The sequence below is a fragment of the Coccinella septempunctata genome, chromosome 4, assembly GCF_907165205.1.
Source record: "Coccinella septempunctata chromosome 4, icCocSept1.1, whole genome shotgun sequence".
Taxonomy (NCBI): Eukaryota; Metazoa; Arthropoda; class Insecta; order Coleoptera; family Coccinellidae; genus Coccinella; species Coccinella septempunctata.
This window is the reverse complement of record NC_058192.1, coordinates 17,247,845-17,268,755: the sequence shown is the minus strand read 5'-3', so window position 1 is coordinate 17,268,755 and position 20,911 is coordinate 17,247,845. Positions and strand designations below refer to the sequence as shown.

General features: G+C 35.9%; 1 protein-coding gene and 1 long non-coding RNA gene across 2 annotated transcripts in view; one reads left to right on the top strand and one right to left on the bottom strand.

The window, feature by feature from the left end:
- LOC123312206 (retinal guanylyl cyclase 2-like) overlaps window positions 1-20,911 on the bottom strand; it is a 147,849-nt gene that overhangs the window by 34,456 nt on the left and 92,482 nt on the right. Inside the window, exons 9-12 of the mRNA XM_044896503.1 lie at window positions 20,481-20,640; window positions 16,245-16,394; window positions 11,417-11,729; window positions 9,060-9,324 (exon numbers count right to left, since the gene is read on the bottom strand). Coding sequence (XP_044752438.1) covers window positions 9,060-9,324; window positions 11,417-11,729; window positions 16,245-16,394; window positions 20,481-20,640 — 888 coding nt within the window. The remainder of the gene's footprint in view (window positions 1-9,059; window positions 9,325-11,416; window positions 11,730-16,244; window positions 16,395-20,480; window positions 20,641-20,911) is intronic.
- LOC123312207 lies at window positions 18,657-18,948 on the top strand. Its single transcript, XR_006537587.1, has 2 exons — window positions 18,657-18,834; window positions 18,900-18,948. It is a non-coding gene; the product is annotated as an uncharacterized LOC123312207 (long non-coding RNA).

Genomic DNA, 20,911 nt, shown 5'->3' with positions numbered 1-20,911 from the left:
GATCTACTGTTGAAATATTTGCACGAGTCAAAGACTCACTCTGTATATTGAGTTGAGACAAGTACTAGAAAAATGGTATGGAGACATCACCAAAGAAGACAGAAAAAAAAGTCTGATGATCTGATGATATATTTATACCGGCAGCAGATGATATGAAAATGACCCCCCAGAATTTGAACTTCAGGTAACAACCGAAAAAATATTCATTATACATAGGGCGAATAATAACTCACCCAAAAAAAGGCAAGTGGCCACATTCGAGGTGATGGATAGGTTTGTATATCTCGGCTCTATGCTTACCTATAATGGCGACAGCACCTCAGAAATCAAGCGCAGACTGAAAATTGTCCGGACTGCAACAGACTAATCAACCAAATTATGGAAATATCGAACCATAACAAGAAACACAAAGATTAGATTGATCAGCGCCCGCATATGCCAATTATGTAGCTGAAGCATGAAACATAGACTATCAAGAAGGACGAAAGGGTGTTCAGAATCACTCTTTGCGTGTCTTGGACGGAGCACAGAACCAATCAGTTGATCTTGGAAGGGCTAAACATTAAAGCAAGATTGTTTGTTAGTTCGGTCACATAGCCAGAAGAACAGGCACTATGGAGCTAATGGTTGTTGAAGGGAAAGTGGAAGGCTGAAGACCAAGAGGGAGATCTCCATTGAGATGGAAATATCGAATGAATACCTTGATAGAAAAAAAAAGATGCATGAAGGCGTCACCTGGGACAGGACTGCAGTAGATGGAAACAGCTGGCTAATAATGTTTAGAGCTTCAGCAGGCCCTGTAAAGTGCTAAATAATTGAGGAGGAGGTTATGGTCAGTGGTTTAGCTATGTTGGTCAACCCAAGCAATAATATGTTCGTTAACCAAGGGAGCTACGGATGTGGTAAATGTCTTTGGTATATTCCATTTTATAACGCCTTATAATAACTTCAAAATTAAAAGTGGAACTGTATGTTGAACATATATTGGCGTATCCTATCGAATGGACTCTCAATAAGTCTGATTTGGGCGATTTTTTCAACTAAGTAAATGAGAATCAATGAGCTGTTACATGATCAAAAATATCGAGAACGAATCCCATCATCAAATAAATGCAAAATCACGCCAATCTTTCCATCAATTCAATCTTTGAAGCATTCAGAAAATCCTCCCCCTTAACCGTCTTTTCTCAGACGTGTTTCGAATTCCACCATTTTCGGAATAGCATAAAATGGGGCAGACGTTTTCCTCAGTGCCGTCGATGAAAATCCGATTACGTCGACTCCAGGGTATACGAGAAAATGAAATCTCAAATTAATAACGACGGGGGACAAGCTGTTATTGTCCGATTACTCATTTGGAAGTATTCGGGATAGAATGCGACTGACACCTTGTTATTCATTTAGTTTTATTGCCGTTTCGCGCTGCTGGTTCTCAGAGAAAAAAGATGATTACACTCTTGAAAGTCTGCTGGTGAAAATGCCAGGCATTTCAGCTACGACACGAGGACTCAGGAATAATGAAGAACACTTCACCGAATTTCAGAATATTTCAATTCTTGAAATATATGTTTGGAGAGCCAAGAGTAGAGCCAGTAGATGGTAGCAACTCACTTTTTTGCGTGAAGATATCATACCCAAATAAATAGGTAACGATAAATAATTGTAGAGTGATGGTGAGATGAAAATTTTGTGTACCTACACAAATTCTTTTTTTAGGAACCGAAAATTGGCACATGTCACTTTAACCCACGGGAGAGTTGAGCAGGAGGCGAGGAAGACGACCATAAGTTTGTTTATCAGAAAAAACATTTAAACAAAATAATTTCCAAAGACCAACAATTGTCTATATCTCAAGGTTTTCATCATCAGATGTATCAGCGTATGAAATACATATTTCCTATTTCAGAGTCACTCTCACTTATTTCCGAGATCGAGATGTTTTTTATTTTTTTGAACCTCTGTATATTTTTTTATAATTATTTCTATTTTCAATTTCCTTTTTTTGAGAAAACTATTATCTCAAGCCCGTTTGCAACAGCCGACAATTCTCTAGAAAATTTACTCGAAAATTCATGCGCCGTGAATTCTTTACCGTTAAATATGCACTTTCGGTAGAATTGTTTGTTCAGTTGCATACAAAATAATCTCTGCCGTTTTCTTGGCAAAATTTGGTAGAGAATTCTCGGCTGTTACAAACGGGCTTATTATAGGCTCAGTGCGGGAATCTTGGACCACTGATTATGTCTCCCGACCATAGCATGGGTTAAGTCTCTCGCACTCCCTTAAGTCTATTCAACAGATTTCTTCTTTAAACTTTTACAGCTATTATTAAAAAGGCTCATTGTTTGTGAAACAATATAAATCAATGAAAGCAGTAGAACTTAATAACACCACGCACCTTATGAAATTTTCAGACATTGTAACAAACAGTAATTGAAATTAAGTTTCTTACTTCCTAATAACAAAATCACGTTCAACCCTTTCACCCCCGAACTGTTCTGATGGCGGCCAAAATGGAGCTGCCACTAGTTGTGCCCATTGAACTTTGAAAGAAGTTCTTTTAGAGTTCAATGGTTGTGCCTTGCTATTAGTATGTCGAAAGCTATTTACGATACCGGTAGCGCGAAATTTGAATTGTTTCCTCATATTGTACCTACATCATTGCTACAGTTAATAACCTTCAGATTCAAAGCGAATAAACTGTTTTGCACATAATTCGAACTTTAACTACTCAAGAACATATTGCTTAGGATCAATGACTTAAGCCTGGCTGCTTTCACTCTCCCCCTCCAGAGGGGATTAAGCTCTGTTTGAGGCCTCATGGTGGTGGTCAGGTTTGGGGTGTTCCTCGGATCCCTGATATAAACTAAGCAGCAAATGAAGTGGGACACCTAAAAATTGCCTTTGTTTGACCAACTATAACTTCGATATTACTTCGCCGATTTTGAAGTTTTAGCCAGAGCTGAAAAGCTATATCCTTTTTCTGAGCTCCACTGGCGCAGGGTATTTTTTCTTCATTACCCACTTGATATACAGGGAGTGAATGTAGGGAAAGAGACAATTTCCTTTTTGGTCGAAGAAGTTGGTAGTGGTGGAATTACAGACTTTTTCGATATTTGGTGGATAATAAGTTCCCACGCGAAGAATTTAATGAGATGAGGATATTTTCATAACAACGCAATATATCGAAAAACTGGGGAAAACGTTCAGAGGCATTGACCCAAAAATTCACCCAAAATAAGAAAAAAATCCGTAAAAGCCCACATCACATATCTTAAAATTCTACGCGTTGGAGGGAAAAATTTTCTTTCTTCATATGCACACCCTGTACAACGAAATAAAAGCCTCTGTCAGTTACGTGTAGACGAATAGGGATCGTGCTTCACACCGCTAATGAAAAATCCAACATACATCGGTGGAGAAACGTGAAAGTTTAGCTGAAATTTTAAGAAAAAACCAGGCTTTCATGAAATGGTGATATTTGTTCATCAACGCAATATATCAGAAAAAGGACAAAAACAAGATCAAAAAAAGATTCTGTAATTCTCCCCAATATTTCCAAATTCTTTGTCAAAAGAGGAAATTTTTTGTTGACTTCCATTCACACCCTGTACAACAAGTAGGCAATGAAGAAAAAAATACCGTGTTCCAGTGACGCCCAGAAAAATGATAGAGCTTTGCACCGCTGGCTTAAAATCCAAAATCGAAGTTATAGCTAGTCAAAATGAAGCCATTTTCTAGCTATCCCACTCCACTTGCTGCTTAGTTTATATCGGGTTTCCTTCTAGTCCCAAATTCGTGAAATGCTTTTCTTTCTTCCAATATTCTGGTTCCATATCATTTTTCGCGTCCCTATGGAACTTTTTTTTTTGTCGACCAAGGAAGAGAAATATTTTTTGAGTAGCCGAGGTGCATATAACATTTTTTCGTTGACCTCACATAAATTAATGAAAATAAGTACTTTCCTGTTCGCTAGCCCCGGCTACGTCGCCGTAGTTGTCAATTCCACAGGCTCTGGAGGAGCGTTACTCATATCTACATATATCGATATCACTATCCATTCTTTATTATTATGAACACACATTATATTCAAACTACGTTCCTAATTCACTAGTAAAATCTAACGGATTTCTGAAAGAATTGATGTTTTTATTGACTCGTAAAGTAACTTAAACGACCCAATCGCCGCTCTTGTACTTTGTCCTATAATCTAACTACAGCGGACCAAAAGAGTTCACAGATTGAATCTGTGGACGAAAAATGTTTGCCTACAAAAATAGTAGACTTTTCCTACTTAAATTAGTCCGTAAGAAGTAATATGACTTTTTCTTTCCTTGAGATCGAAAAAATGATTTCCGAACCTTTTGAAAGAAGAACGAAATTATACAGTGATTCCACATCTATAAAATTGTAGGTATGTTCATTGAAAGTCATGCGTCAGCGTTACGACGTACGCAAATGGCTCCGCTATAAATTGCGTTGTGAGAAGATGGAAATATCGAAATGCTTGATGATACAGGTATAAATATTCACCCCATCAGTCTTCGCGAAACTGTTGGCTCGAAATACGGTGTCAACGATATGACTGAAATTGATGTATCACCTCTGGAAGCGTTGATATAGCTTCTTTCCACGCCTTTGCTGAAAGGCTCGAAGCGAGTTGGAAAACAGGGTTGCTAATAAAGTATCTCCTTTGTAAAGCGAAGTCATATTCGAGTTCCACAAATGATGTCGATTTGACAGAAACGGCGTATTTAGTCACTGCCATGTGAACATCCTGACGAGGGCTTTGTGAAAGGAAAACTTGTGCAGGCGCGTACTTCAAGTTCGCGGATGGAGATTTATTTGTGCCTGCTTGAAAATTGAGAGCTTTTTTGATTTCGTGATACAACAGAATGAAAGTCGTGAAGAAAAAACGTTCTTGTACCTGAGATAGCTTTTCGAAAAGCTGAAATTCACGAAAATGACAGCTGGTGAATCGTAAAAAAGGATAACGCCTTCATAATATCGAAGCAGAAAAATAAAGTCAACATTAATTCAGAAACATGATATCCATTGATATACAAAATCATAAAATGTTACGATCTAAATCAAACTAACCATCCACCATCTTCTCAATGTCTTTCTTTTGATACTTCTTGTGATCGGAGGGTTAGACTTAGATCGTATAACATTAATGATTTCTTGATCAATATATTTAATGTATGTAAATTAATATTCGGTTATCTCTTTTCCATGATTTGGGTAGATGTTTGAGGCAATGGTGCCGTGAATTCGAACGTTTCCAGAAACTTCCATTCGACTGCTTGATGACCCCAAAACGGTTCCTGCAAACAGAGAGTAGGAATGGACCCAAAAATATTCATTCATACTTTTCTGAAGCTGCATCCACATTATGCCACTGTGTGCCGATCTTCAAAGCCGATGTGTATGTGGGTATCAGTTTAGTTGCAGAAGTGAGTACAATGCTCATATGGAACCGCGCAGACATGCAACTGAAAAGTTTTGCGATCGAATAGTTTCAGCCTCGACACAAACTAAGCGATTGCGTATGTGTGCGCCCTCGAACCGCTTGCAATCAAACTGTTGCGCAACTATCGCGAAACTGAAAAGTTGCATGTCTGCGGCAGGCCTAACGCTACATGTGGACGCAACATGAAATACTACGCGCGTAGCCGATCGCGCGTTTCTCGCCGCATCTGGACAAGCTCTAAAAGAGTTCAATGGTTGATATGTTACGGCTAAAGATAGGTGTGAACATACACTTAAGATTAGCCGGCTAAACTTAGGTTTAGCTTCGGGTTTTTGCTAATGTTAGTTTCTTCTATCTTTAGCCGGCTAAACTTAAGTGTAACCACATCCCATCGGCTAAAAATGTAGAAGGCCTGAGGGGCGAAATTTTTCGGCAATTAAAAGAATGTAAAGAAATAGTAATACGAGTATAATCAATTTATTAATGCAATGCATTTTTTGTATGAATTTTACTTAGGCCCGGTACTTTCACCTTCGAATAAATTCTATTCACTGTCAATAAGTATCCGTCAAATAATTTCCTATCTGAAGGATACCTTATTTCGGTGCTTTCAGATGAAATTATTTGACGAATAATAATTCTATGAAAACATGGTATACTACTTTTCACTGATTAATGTAACATAAGAGACCTTATTGTAGAATTTGTCATAATTCCAACTACAAAGCAAATATTTCGTGAAAATCACTCAAAAAATAGCCATACATCCAGAATCTTAAAAATTCAACCAATAATGACGTACCGATATTCGATCTATGACAAATAAAATGTTATTAACGAGTTTCAATGACAGATTTATTCGACGAATAACACTATCTGAAAGTGAAAAGACTGCATACTCACTTATCCTACGAATAAGACTTATCTATCGAATAAATTTATTTATTCGAACGTGAAAGTACCGGGCCTTATTTTAATAGCAGAAAAGCATTCTGTTAAGCAGTTGGGAAATTGGAGAATGAAGATATATTTGTTTCAACTGTGTCTCAACAAATTCGTATTGACGAATCTAAAAATCTAAACGCTTGATGACAAAATTCATGACATGCTATTTTGAGTGTGAGGGAAAACTGTAGTGTTAATGATTTTTTTTTATCTTGTTATTATTCATAATTTGAGGGAAATTGAATGAGCAGAAGGAGATAATGAAGATAAGAATGATGCCGCGAACTTCTTCATCAAAATACCAAAGGATAAATTCTAGAAAAATATAAGTAGAAGAACCCAATCTTTGTAGTTTGTAGTTAACTGGACTATTTGGCTCAAAGATTATAGAGTTAACTCTATAATCTGGCGACAGATTATAGAGTCATATTTTGGAACCCGTAAGTTCAATGACTCGTGAAGAAATTTTTAACAAAATCAGCTAGAGAAAGTGTTTTCAACTATGTTCATGTTCATAGTTTTTTTTTGTTCTTTTTTGCGAAAGAATTGGTTGGAAAGAAATTGCAACGTTAGAAACTATAGTTCCTATTTCGTAATTTTTCCGTAAACCCAATTATTGAATGGTAGGGAAAATATACTTTTGTTTACAGAAAAAAAATTTTATGTCTAATATCTCATTTTCTTGTGAGGTCATATTATGGTTTTTCAAAAATTAGGCTCGGTTTGAAGAGCATAAATCTCCTAAACAGATGAAAATAACTTGATAAATACAACCCTAATACATTCGATGCTCTTTTGCATATTTCAATTCTAAAAATTTAAACAAAAAAGTGTGCGTTCGTCCTCTCCCATCCGACCATTCATGAGACATCACCTCTCCGCGTGTCCGTCGAATACATTTTTAGCCGTTCCGTTTTGGGTAATGTGCACATTAGCCGGCTAAAGATGAAATGCCCTAACGCAGATGAATATTTTATCGAACTTTAGCCGATCCTCGAATATAAACCTAAGTTTAGCCGGCTAATCTTAAGTTTATGCTCACACCTATCTTTAGCCGTAACAGATATACATATCGGCTTTGTCGATCGGAACTGAGCGGCAAAATGTGGATGCAGTTTAATAAAGGGTCCATCATTTTGTTCTATTCCGTCGAGGTTAGAGTTGTTGCTCTGACGGGATCGAATAAGACCGAAACTATGAGCAGAATCTACTCTTCCCTGATGAAAAGGTCTTTTTATTTATATTCCAAGTGATGGTGAAATGATATATTGTCAACTGACATTCTGAGTCAAAATTGAAAATTTAAAAACTGTTGATGACCTTCCATATATTTATACACTATTCCTTCTCTAATTGATATATTCTCAATTTCGTAAGCCTTTTATAATATTCATTTATGTCCTTTTTACTAACGTGTTATTGAATTGTAGTTCTCCTGATGAAGAGATAAAAATAAATAATCTCGAAAGCTCGAGCTAGAAAAAAGAGTTCACAATTTAATTGAAGATTGCTGCTATCCCACTAATAAAAATCGTTTTTCTATTTAAATTTAATATAATTATGATGTTATTTCGGAAAGAAGAGCTACTATTCATTAATATAACATCAATATCTATATTTCATTTCATGGCAATGAAAACTGCAAATTTCAACAGGGGAAGTTTTAAATAGACCCTAGCGCCAGCCGGACTTAATCATTAGTGTCCAGTCGTGAATGTAAGGTTGCCTGATTCGGGTTTGTCAGGCGTTTTTGTCCCAGTTGCTAGCGACGCCTTGCGGACAGGAAATAAAACTCTCCATCTGTATATCATCATAATAATAAAAATTTTCATTATCTGACGCGTCGAAAGTTTTCTATTAAAAACAAAGTACTCCTCTGTAATATCGCCGCAGTAATCACACCATTTGTCATCTCTATTATAGTGAAATCATTTATATTAAGTAAACCAAGGTGATGTTGAGTAACTTTGAGTGAAGTGCCTTATGTTTTCTCTATCAGCGAGGTGATAGCCACAAAGCTTGTACGGAAGGAACGTAAGTTTCCTGTTTGCCTTCTCTTTGGAACCCCCTTTCTGCTACCAGACCAAGGGAGATCAGCCCAAGTTTCTTCTTAAGCCTGTTGGGGTAAGTAATTGCATTTTCACCTGTTCACTTGCTCAATATCCACAATAATAATCATCTGAAATTGATCGCAAACCCTTATCTTATAATTATCGCGTTCACCTTCTTGTTTTGACTATCTTTATTGGTTTTTTCATTAATATTACTCCTTCATTATCTGTTATGAACTCATTTTCGCTACTTCCTTATCTCATTGCACAAAATTAAACTACCATGTACCCATAAATCATTTATTCACCATCTTTCTACGAACACTTTGAGAAACCTTAACTTGATTAATTTTTCATGAGAGCACATAAGAAGCTCTCTGCGCTTTAAGATACGAAAATTTTCGTCGAGCACTTGAATTTTAACCTCAAGTTTGAAATAATCAGAGGAAGGCAATATATTGATGATGGTCTTAGATGTACTGCAGAATATTCCGACAGTTTGAGTTTCTATAAAGAAAGAAGAACTTTTTCCAAAGTCTTGAACAAACCAATGAGCAAATATCTATATTTTGTTTAGAATCTTCACTTACCTGTTCTGCGTGATCTAAAATCCTAACAGGCAATCCTCCGACCACCATGTAGGCGTCACCAATGGTCTCTACCTTATAAACGTTATAGGCATTTATGGTAGCATCGAAACATGTATACAGATCATTCAGAAGATCTACCACCTGGAATGGAGTAGAATGAGCGGATATTGTAGTGAACCCAACAATATCCGAGAAATAGATGGTGACTTCTTCGAATTCTTCTGGATCGACAGGCAGACCTATCTTCAGTTTGTCTGCCACCGAACTGAAATAAAAATCATCCAATAAAGTAAGTGCACGATCACTATGAAATCTGGTGAATCGGTTAGAAATAGCAGATACTCTGGAAAATAGTGTACAGGTACACTATCTTCGATTCTATACTCCATTCACATTTATTTTAGCAGTCGGTTGGCCATGAAATAATTTTCTCAAGTTTTTGTAACTAGAACGGCGTAAGGTTGGCACTCATGAAATGTCGTTAATGTCATAACGACGTTGCCACAACTAATATCAATTTTTATTACGAAAATGCAGAAAGTGATTGAAAAGAGAGAGAGGGTTTCAGAAAGTGCTATTTAGAATTCAGGTCCGCTCATTCAATTAGTTATACCCTGATATTCTAAAACACACAATACGTCAGGCGGTAGCGAACATATTCAATGTAAGAGAATTTATATAATGTTTCATCTTAATCTAAACGAGTTATATTTCAGCTGAATATTTCCACAATCAGAAAGAGTGTGAAAGAATGACAAAGAATATCCTTCAATTGGGAGACCCAAAAAAGTGGTGGCATTTGAGAATTTTATATCTGAGTGAATTAATGCGAAAAGTTTACTACAGGATTTTCGATGAATGTCATCGTATAATAGAAGTTCCCGAAAATTGATTTTTCTATTTTTCATTTGACTTGTCCTGTACATTGTGAATGTCTTAAGGTACCAATAAATACCTAATTATTATTATTATATCAATGTATTAAGATGAACAGCCACAAATACGCGCCAGTTGTCCTATAATTGTTTATTCATGTGAAATTTTTGTTCAAAGGTGAAGTTCATCTTGACTTGAAACTTCCTTAAATTCCTTTTACTTATATTGATGCACAATGATTTTTGTTGAAGAATTTAACATTCTTGTAATTATATGTTAATTCCTTCGGGAGATACCTATACCCGACCACTGCATCATATGCAATTCATCTTCGGGTTAATATTTTTGAAATCTACAACTGATGTAACGTATTCAAACTTTAGCCAAAGAAGATGACGAACATTAACTCTTCTTGAGCTAGTGCATATTATGATATTATACTGATCTCTTCTAATACCCATGCAAATAGCTGGATTTGGTATGCCTTCAATCAGTTTGTACAAACTTCAATTATGTTCGTCACATATTATCCGAAGAGATTCGACATTGTGATAAAATACGTAATAACAGAAACTTCTACGTAGAACGGGCAACATAGCGTTGTTTTAAAACCCAAAAATTTTTTGACAAGTTTCATAACCTCACATTTTCGTACTATACAGAGTGAAATGTGTCAAATTTCCATGGCCAACCGGGTGCTAAAATAAAAGTGAATGGAGTATACACTACACTACATTCTACACTTTTTCTGTCAGATATTTTCAGGAAACCTTGGAAATCCTTCTATGAATAGCAGTCAACAAACCTTTCTCAACCTTCCAATAGTCAGATTTTCCTGAACTCAATAATCATGTCATTTCTTTTCATTCGACTGGCTGCAAATAACATTTTACAGGCTACAAGTTCGAGCAACGAAGACGTATGAAATAATAATATGGATACATTGTCTTGGGAGTGGAATAAGTTTCAACTCTTCAGAGTCACGTTAAGTGACTCTATTTTGATTTTAATTGTATCATTTGTTTCTGGGTGTATGTTTGCTTGTGGGGGTGGGAGCGCCGCGTCATTCGAGTTTATTCGACAATTATCAAAAACTAGTTTCCATACGTCTGTACGCCAGCGTAGCACGCAAATATTACCATCATATTACATAGCAATACGTTGACTTGTGCGATTATTTATCAAATGAAATTTCAATTTTCACAAAGTTTGAATGAAGGATTGACGAACGTTTTTCCACTTCCGAGGTAATATAATGTTACATTCTCCATTGTTATTGTAGGTATTTGTATTTATCTATGTGTTTCTTTGTAGAGCTTTGAAGAAGCAGCAATAAAGTTGCTAAACGTCGCTTAAAGGAATGACTTAACGTCTCTCATTTAAACTTATTCCACTCCCAAGTCAATTTATCCATATTATTGAAGATAAGGAATACGATAGTGTTATTCAGTATAAAATAATGATAGAAAGTAATTTCTCACCTGGGCAACATCCTGTTGAGCAACTGTTCTGTCTTTTTCTTTTCGATATCGAGCTGTTCAGTTCTCTCCCTGATGAGTTCTTCCAGGTTGTTGGAGTACTTCTCCAACATCTGGAACATGGTGTCCACGATGTTCACCTTCCGACCGTGATTGAGTTTCTTGAATTGATCGTGAACAGCGTTGAAATCTGGCCTCATCTCAGCCTGTTCAGCCCAGCATTGTCGCATTATGTTTATTGCTTCTGGCGGTGCGGCTCCTTTGCTCACCGATGGTCGTATCAAGGGAGGCGGTTTTTTAACTTTTTCGATGATTTCTACGGAAATAGGAAATTTTTGGTAACATCACATTGAACACGAATGCCTCTTGGTCATTGGAAAGACTTTCATTGATAAAATCATGGTTAATATTTAAACGTATTGCCCCATGAGCGTATACATCATGTACGTATATCTTCTTGGTCAAATTATAAGTATAAAAAACTTTTCGAAGTATATGTTTGAGAATCTGACCTCAAGAAGAAACAAATCACATTTGCAATCTTTGGAAACAGTAAACATTCCGGACCAAATACAATACATACATACATACAAACAATTGTTGTAATAAATTCATTAACACTGGGTATTCTCTTTCCTATGTCACTTTCTAATACGAAGATGTATTGATATCTAGTTAGCCTAGACCAGATTGCCAGATCCAAGCATAAAAAAAATATTGCGTTACCACAGCAACGAACAATAACTCATTTGAAGTGTCAGTGTGAAGTTTGAGGTTAAAAAAGTAAACCAGAGTTACGCAATAAATAAAAGAAAGAAGATGTCCACCGAAATTGTGAAAATCGAAAAATTGGAGTATCGAGCCATCATCAAGTACCTGTATTTAAAAGGGTTAACAGGTTTCCAGATTTACGGGGATATGCTTAATACCCTTGGTTATCAATGTCCTTCATATGCGACCGTAAAAAATTGTACTGCGAGCTTCAAAAGAGGTAAATTTTCCATTGAAGATCATGACCGATCGGGAAGGCCAGTTTCTGTGTCAGTCCCTGAAAATATCGATGCAGTTCATGACATGATTTTATCAGACCGTCGAATTGGGATAAAACGGATATTTGAAGCACTGAATATTTCATACGAACGCGTTCATCATAATTGTTCACGTCAATTTGGACATGAGAAAAATTGCTGCAACATGGATCCCCAAATGTCTGAATGTTGACCAAAAGCATGCAAGGGTAGAAGCATCGCGTTCGATCTGTGCTCGATTTGAAACCAATGTAGACTTATAACCGAATTGTTAGTATGGATGAGACTTGGGAACATTTCTACAATCCAGAAAACAAAGCAACAATCGATGGAATGGCGACACTCTGGCTCTCCAAGACCTAAGAAGTTTCGTGTCCAAAAATCAGCTGAAAAAGTTCTTGCTTCAGTTTTTTGGGATTTCAATGGAGTAATCATGATTGATTTTTTGTATTAGGGTAGGGTAGGGTTTGAATTACTAGAACACCCCCCTTATTCACCAGATTTGGCTCCATCCGACCATCATCTCTTTCCTCAACATAAAAAGAAGTTTAGGAGTTAGTAAATTTTCTTCTAACGAGGAGGTAATGAAAGCTGTGGAGGTCTGGTTTGCAGAGCAAGAAGAAACATTTTTTTTAAAGGTCTAGAGACGTTGCAGGTTCACTGTAATAAATGTATTCAATTAAGAGGAGAATATGTTGAGTAATAACATATTTTGACATTGAAATTTTGTTTGGTTCTATGGTAGAATTTTTCAATATATCCTCGAAGTTCCCAAGCTTCCTGCAGTCTCAAGTTCTGAAAACCCAGTTCACATATGGAATTTATTCGACAGGCCGTCCTAATATATGGACGCAGTCAACCTCAACCAGCTATCCCAGTAGCCAGTAGGTATCGGCTTCAAGAAGGCCGAAACGTTGCAACAGTCTTTAATGCTATTTTCAGCCCGGATGTACAATGGAAATGTCCCAACATAGCGAAAACGAGAAATTTACGGTCGGTAGCCCGAACCGTCGCGACGGTAAGGGATAAGCATTTTACGCGCCGGATGGGATAAATGTTAATGAGGGACGTCCCGGTAGCTACTGGCGATAAAAGCGTGGGTTTGTTCGATATTTCCGGTCTTTTCTGCATGGGAACATCTGGCCGTTCCCGTTCTTGTTCATCCGAACAATCGTGTTTGGTGAAAGAAAGCGTCGCTATAGAAGGAAATTTATCTAAATGAATTCGTTTCAATATTCTTTGTATACGGGGTGTTCGTAAACAAATGCGAAGGACTTAGGGAGATGATTCCTCGATGAAAATAAGCAGAGGGGTTCATATAATTTTTTTTCGAAATCGACCTCCCTTTTAAGATACAGCCTTTGGAAGGCGATGACGAGTTGACAGTTTTTAATTTTTTTTACGGGTTCTCAAATCACTGAGTTATAAAACTACATAAATATAATATGAAGCACTAAGTAGATATGTCACTCGCACAATTTTTTCAGACTTCATATCTTCATTATTAAAGGTTGAAAATAACAACTCCTTATGATTTACCTCTGAAAATTGTTTTCGTGGGATAGATTTTCAGAAAATAAAATTCTCTTATGGTTTTCCATTTAATTCCGGAGAAAAAATTCTGTTTCAGTCGATACTTTTCTCGTAATAAATAAAAGCTTACAAGTAGTTCTGATCATTGTTCATTCCATTTCATCGTTAAGTGTTCCATAGAATGACTACCTCCTGCTACAATACATGCATCAACTCTCTCCTTCATAGACCTTCGTATACTGCTTGTAAGTTTTTATTTATTCCGAGAAAAGTATCGACTGTATCGAAATTTTGCAGGAGACTTTATTCCTTCAGAATTGAATGGGAAACCATAAGAGAATTTTATTTTTCGGAAATCTATCCCACGAAAACAATTTTTGAGGGAAAATCATAAGGGGTTGTTATTTTCAACCCCTAATAATAAAGTTATGAAATCTAAAAAAAAATGTAAGTAACATCTACTTAGTGCTTCATATTATGTATAGTTTTATGACTGGGTTCTTTAGAACCCGTAAAAAAAAATTGAAAACTGGGAAGGGAGGTCGAATTGGAAAAAAAATTATAGGAACTACCCCTGTTTATTTTAATCGAGGAATCATCTCATGAAGTCCATAGCATTTGTTTACAGATACCCTGTATAATGCATGAATTGATAGGCTGAATACTGTCCACACTGTCCTAGCCAGATTATCTAATAATCAATTCCTCAGAAATTCAGCCCCGTGTCACAGATCTGTTCTTTTCCTTTACCCTTATCCTCAAGGTTCTGATGGGTTGAGTTGAATTCCTCTTGTATCACAGAGTTTTACTCTCACTACTCTCACGAGTACTCTACTAGATAATTAATTCTTCACTTCCCGGTACCAAAACATCACTCTGTACATGAAAAAAAAGTTCCGTGAACATAATAAACATTGTTATTCGAATAGCATACATATCTCGATTTTTCTATTAAAGGACGAAATAAGTCTTGAAGGAATATGATGTGATTATGAATAAATGCTAAAAAATAATTTCTATCTGAAAGACCTTTGTTTCCATGATCAGTTGTCAAAAATATCACTCTCTATGATTCTTTCGTACCCGGACATAAAAATAAATGTTTTGTTTTTTCTTGAAAAATATCATCAAAATCAAATCAACAGTTTGAAAACAATCGGTTTGAATATTTTATTATTTTCAGGAAACACCCATTATCTCACATACCAGTAGGCATAAGAGAGTTCCCATTTCCGACACCTTATTGACCTCATAGTACTCTCCTATTACCCCCTGCCGATGGGTTATTGGTCAGAGATTACCTTGTATATGATACCACAGAAGGCAATGTTCCGAGTACTTTATGGCCATATGCACCGTTTCATTAAACGAGAATAATTCCTTAAACGTCTTTTTTCCCATACAGATTCTATGCTGAAACGTCGTTTTAGAGTTTAAACTTCGTTTAATCAAAAGCTGCATACGGCCATTAAAGTCACGTGTATTATACGCTATTTTATTTTATTATTATATCTGGTCTTAATTTCTTCATTTTCGAGAGGAGAGGTTGCAAAATGGTGCATGCCCAGGTCACAAATTTAACTTTTACCAAGTTGCCACCTACATATTCAATAGAGTAGGTTAGTGAAGAAAGTGCAAGGGGTATTTCCGAAATTCGACTCAGGTCATCTATACAGGCTATATCGAAATAAAGTTAGAAATGTTTTAAGTCAAAAATACAGAAATACGTTGAAGTGGATTCCTCTTTTTTTCGAAACAGATAGAAGAAAAAAGATTTTCCGATCTTTTTGAAACGACAGAAAATGTCTCAAATCATATCTTAGATGGGATGCATATTTGATCCAATGTTTTCCCTCAAAATATTAATGCTCTACATAAAAGATCACATCCCGCATTTCTACACCATCCTGTGTATTCAATGTCAGGTCTAGTAGGGTGGCAGACAATACTAAACCTATAAAATCTATTGTTTGAACTCTGAAGACTGAAATGCTTCCATCAACCGAATGAAGTCCAAAAATCAATTGTCAGTCAAACAATTCAGTCGTTTTTCAAGGAGGTATCATAATATTATACAATTTTGTGATTTTGGGTGAAGGTCCCTCATACTCCACAGGCGAGAACTCATTCATTAAAGTGGAGTGGATGAAATTTTACCACCCAAACTATTCTTGACAGCGTCCTGAATAGGGTTATGCTATTTCTAGCACCTTCGTACAAACTGCGAAACATTCACTCCCAAATATTTGCTTCCACAATAATTCACTCACCTTCAGGCGTCAAGGCAAGCATGCAGAACGGCTCGCCGCGGACCACCACCTCCTGTAGAATTATCCCGAAGGAGTAAACGTCACCTGATTGCGTCCCCCTCTTCCTAAGGCTCGAATGCCTGAGCAGCTCCGGAGCGGTCCATAATAATTCTAAAACAAACGTAAAGGTCACGATGTTGAAATAAACAGCAGCCAGCTGGTACAAAGGATTAGGACGAGTTGTTCCTGATTTATTGTGCCTCTTTTGTAGGCTATTTGGAAAGTAAACTTGCGTTAGATGTTTATACAGGGTGTCCTGGCACTGCGTGACTCTTTTTCAGGTGTGAATAAAGTGTATGAAGAGGAAAGCTCTACCCCGAGTTTCATAAATCTTGATCGGGGAATCAACGCTTGATTGACGAATAGACTTCAATTTTTTTTCAATCGATGATTCAGTCATGATAATTCAGAATTCCATTTTCGCATAAAATTACATAACGGTAGATTCGGGTGACTTGGGACAATTACCCCCCCTAGCAGATTTCTTTGTTTCTTACCATTTATGAGTGAAGGTACAAACTTATAAGATTGTGTAGCGTCTTTTAGGTTAATTAAACAATTAATTTCTATAGAGTTTGTAGTGACCAGAGTGTTTGAATTGACAGAAAAAATTAACGAATTCAAGAGAGTGAAAGCGAGTTTTTTTATGGCCCTTATACTTTCTAGTATCCTGTACATGTGTTTCACTTTGTGCATGTGTAATTTTTTTTTCTGGATACGTGGGATATTGATATATTAGATATGTCATGAAACAAGGTTGTTTACAAATCAAACGGCAGCACGGATTTCATTCATTTATTTTGTTGTTTCATAGAGTGACTTGGGACAATGCCGAATAGATACAAACGGCGCATTGGCATCAGGTAATATGCCGATTTTTCGGAGGATATTATTACTAAAGAAATCAAAGTTTCCTTGTTTTGTTTAGTTTTTTCACATTTGAGTAGCAATATATTAACTTTCGCTGTAATAGGGTTTTATCATTTGATTTCCTTACCGAATTTCAACTATACAATCACAAATTCTAATTTTTCAAAACTATACACCGTCCCAAGTCACCTTCTTCATTTGAGAGTTGAAAAATCAATGGATTTTAACTTGTGTCCCAAGCCTCCCAACTTGGTGGGTGACTTGGGACAAGTATATTTTATTTTTTTCAAAATTTATATCCGAATTCTGAAGCATGGTATGTATCCTAATCAATAGTCTGAGTCATTGAGCATATTCGAACCTCTTCAACTTTTTCAGATTGAAAATATGACAAGTTGAATTCAACTATCGTCCCAAGTCACCCGAATCTACGGTATGATGTTCATACGTCCATTCAATTATTCTCGATTGCTACTTCTTCAATATATTCAAAAATGAAAAGGTTTCAGTGATTTCGTTTTAGAAATCGAGTGAGTGTCAAATCGTTGATCGGGCAATCAACGTTTTATGAAATCCACTGTTAATATTTTTTCCTCCCTGTAAATTACTACCATAATTCATGATTCGAATGATTCAACCGATTTTGGTATCTTTTTGAATTTGGGTCAATGCAAATATCAATAGTGATTTGTTTCGTTTTCAACTCAATTCAAATGCAATATTCATGAAAAACATTTTGATATTCAATCATGAAAATGACTGTAACTATAATAGAAGTTACGTTTTGTCGATGTTGGATCTGTATATATGTTTAAGTAGTTTTTTTGCAGAATTAATTATAAAATACATAAATGGGGGGTTTTCGCAGATACGTTCAACCTGTTATATTTTTGTGTTAATTGGAATAGTTGATTCCTGGAAATGATCAGTAGACTCCATGACCAAAGCTTTATTATTAAAAAATGATGGAATGTCGTGAAGAACATATTCACGAAAAAAAAAGCTACTGATGATACTAAATGAGTAACAAATTTGAATAAAAAACAATCTTTTTCAAGCCAAGCTTTTATACAAAATACTAATAACAATAGAGAAAAAGTAACTGAAATATATGAATAAGAGACTGAGGCTGTCAACTAGGTATATCCAGTGAGCCATTAACTATATTCAGATTTGTCTAAAGAGACGAAGGCAATGGCATATGTCCCATATTCCCTCTAATTCAGGCAATTCAGTACGCTGGCCTACTTATTGCAGGCAAGTGTATGAATTGAGAAGGTGGGAGCACATCAGTTCACTGCAGAATTATTCTTTTGAAAGCTTCTTTATCGATTATAGACAAAATAAAAACTGTGTTTTTGTTTTTGTTTTAGGTGTAATTTAATTTTATTTAAGAAATACTGATGTTCAAAGTAGAATAGTTAGTTTGTCCAATATTTGTCCAGTTCGTGAGATTTTGTGAATTCTCTGTTCAACGGTATTTTCATGTTTCTCTTCTTATGAAAGCGATGACGGAGGCGCATTTCTTTTCCGTTCAGATGTACTATAATAATTAATATTCAACAATATGAAATTCAGTATGAATTTGACGACGGGAAGGAGTGTGTCGCTGTCACCTGTTTTACCTACATGTTATTGCGATCTTTTTGTCATGGACTAGAGGAACACAGTTGAATTCTAGGTAGAGAATTTTTTTTTATTGTTGTGTAATGTTTGTATATTCACTGTTGTCTGTATGTTTTTTAGAGCTTGAGAAAGCAACAATAAAGTTGCGAAACGTCGCTCATAGAAGAAGTTGGAGTTCTTTGTGAAATTTATTCCGATCCCACGACCACTATCAATCTTTAGTTGAAAGAATACGATCGACAAATTACTAAAAACTGAATATTTTTTTAGAGCTTATTTCGTGAAAATTCACAATAGGGCTCTCCAAGAATTCACTATTGGAAAAACGGAAAGAAAACAGAATAAAAACCTGACAACAATAAAAAAAACCCGGAGTTTTATCCAATCACTACTGCATCCTTTAAAATCGCGAAGAAACGAAAAATAACTGCTGAAAAAAGCGACCCCGATCAATAGGTGGTAGACGACCCGTGAGTGAAAAGCGAATCGGATAGATTTTTCCAATTAATACACATTTCTGTGCAAAATCGACGGCACCATCGTCTCGACTCCCCATTAAAACTTTTCCGTGAATGAAATATAGTCCTTTTGTTTTGCAGTCGCGTTCGATGTTTACAAACAGTATTTCGTTTCCACTGAATGCGGTCGATCCAATTCAGGGCTATAAAAAATGTTGAGCGACATGGCGATGCAGGAATTTCTTCGTGTCAGATCAGGTGTAAAAATTGATTTTCCTCCCTTGAAGTTCCTGACATCGTCCACGAGCGAAGATTTTTATAGCTCATATCGTTTTTCCCCATTTACCGCTCGAAATGATGCTGAAACTTTTTTATTTGATTTTGGCACGGGAAACAACTGAAACAAGACTGCCGATTTTCAAACTACAAAAAGGAAGAACTAAATCAAGAAAAGTGATAGTGAAGTATATACATACATATGAACTATTCGTTGATTTTATGGTTCGGAAATTGAATAAAGACTGCTGAATGTTGTTCTCTGAAGAATTAATTTATTAAAAGTTGCTGGATTTTTATACAAAATATACCTAATCGATTTTACTTTTATTTTGAGTAACATAGTGTGTCAGAAGAAAGTCTCACCTTTGAAAACATCCTGCTAGAGTCTCCTATTCTTCACTAATGGAAGGGAACACAATGAATTGAACAAAGAGACTAAGAGAGAGTTTAACAAATAATCTTATATTGGAAATGGACCTATATAGTGCGAGTCCCCAACTTTGAAGAAATTCAGTAAATCAAAGACAGTTTCTTTGTTGAACATATATGCATGTGAAGTTCGATCGGTATATCGGCAAATTGGTCTCTTTTTGATGCAAGGAAATAAAACCCAATTCAAAATTTGAGATAATTATTTTTAATAACAGTCCTAATTTTCTGAAAACTATTTTTAAAGGGTATAATTTTATGCATTATTATTTATCGATTGAAAATCGATAAATAATCGATATGTATCCGTCAATCAAGCGTTGATTGTTGATTCTCTGATCGAGCTTTGTGACACCGGATATCTATCGTACTCATTAGGAACTGCCATTTTTGAAGCTAAGCTAAGCATCATTTTCAGCATCAAAACTAGCCATATGGCTATTAAGTATTGGTCTTCTGATAGAAAAGAGGCATTGAACAAATTTCCTAGCGACTCTACTCATTTTATAATCGTTTTATATTATTTTTTAATTACCTTTGGCTGTTTTCGCAGGAGGTGTTATACCTTGAGCTTCATAAAAAGCTGGAAGGCCATAATCAGCGATCTTCAGAACCCATCTGGCGTCAATAACGCAATTCCTGGATGTTAAATAACCATGCACCCGAATTGGGGTGGAATGTAAATATTTCATACCCTGCAATAAATTAATATAGTATGACAATATTGAATACTTGTAGTAATATTCATTCATCCTCATTAATTATAAGATCAACAATCAGTATGCGTGTTCACACGCAATAATGGTTTGTAGAGAAAAACCCAATTGAAATCATGAAATCAACAAAAAAATTTAAACAACAATTCTACATTTTGATTTCAGATGTCTTAATACTAGAGTTCAAATAATAACACATTGTAAAAGGCTTCTACTCTTAATAAATTCTAAATCTTCGAACACAAACTGA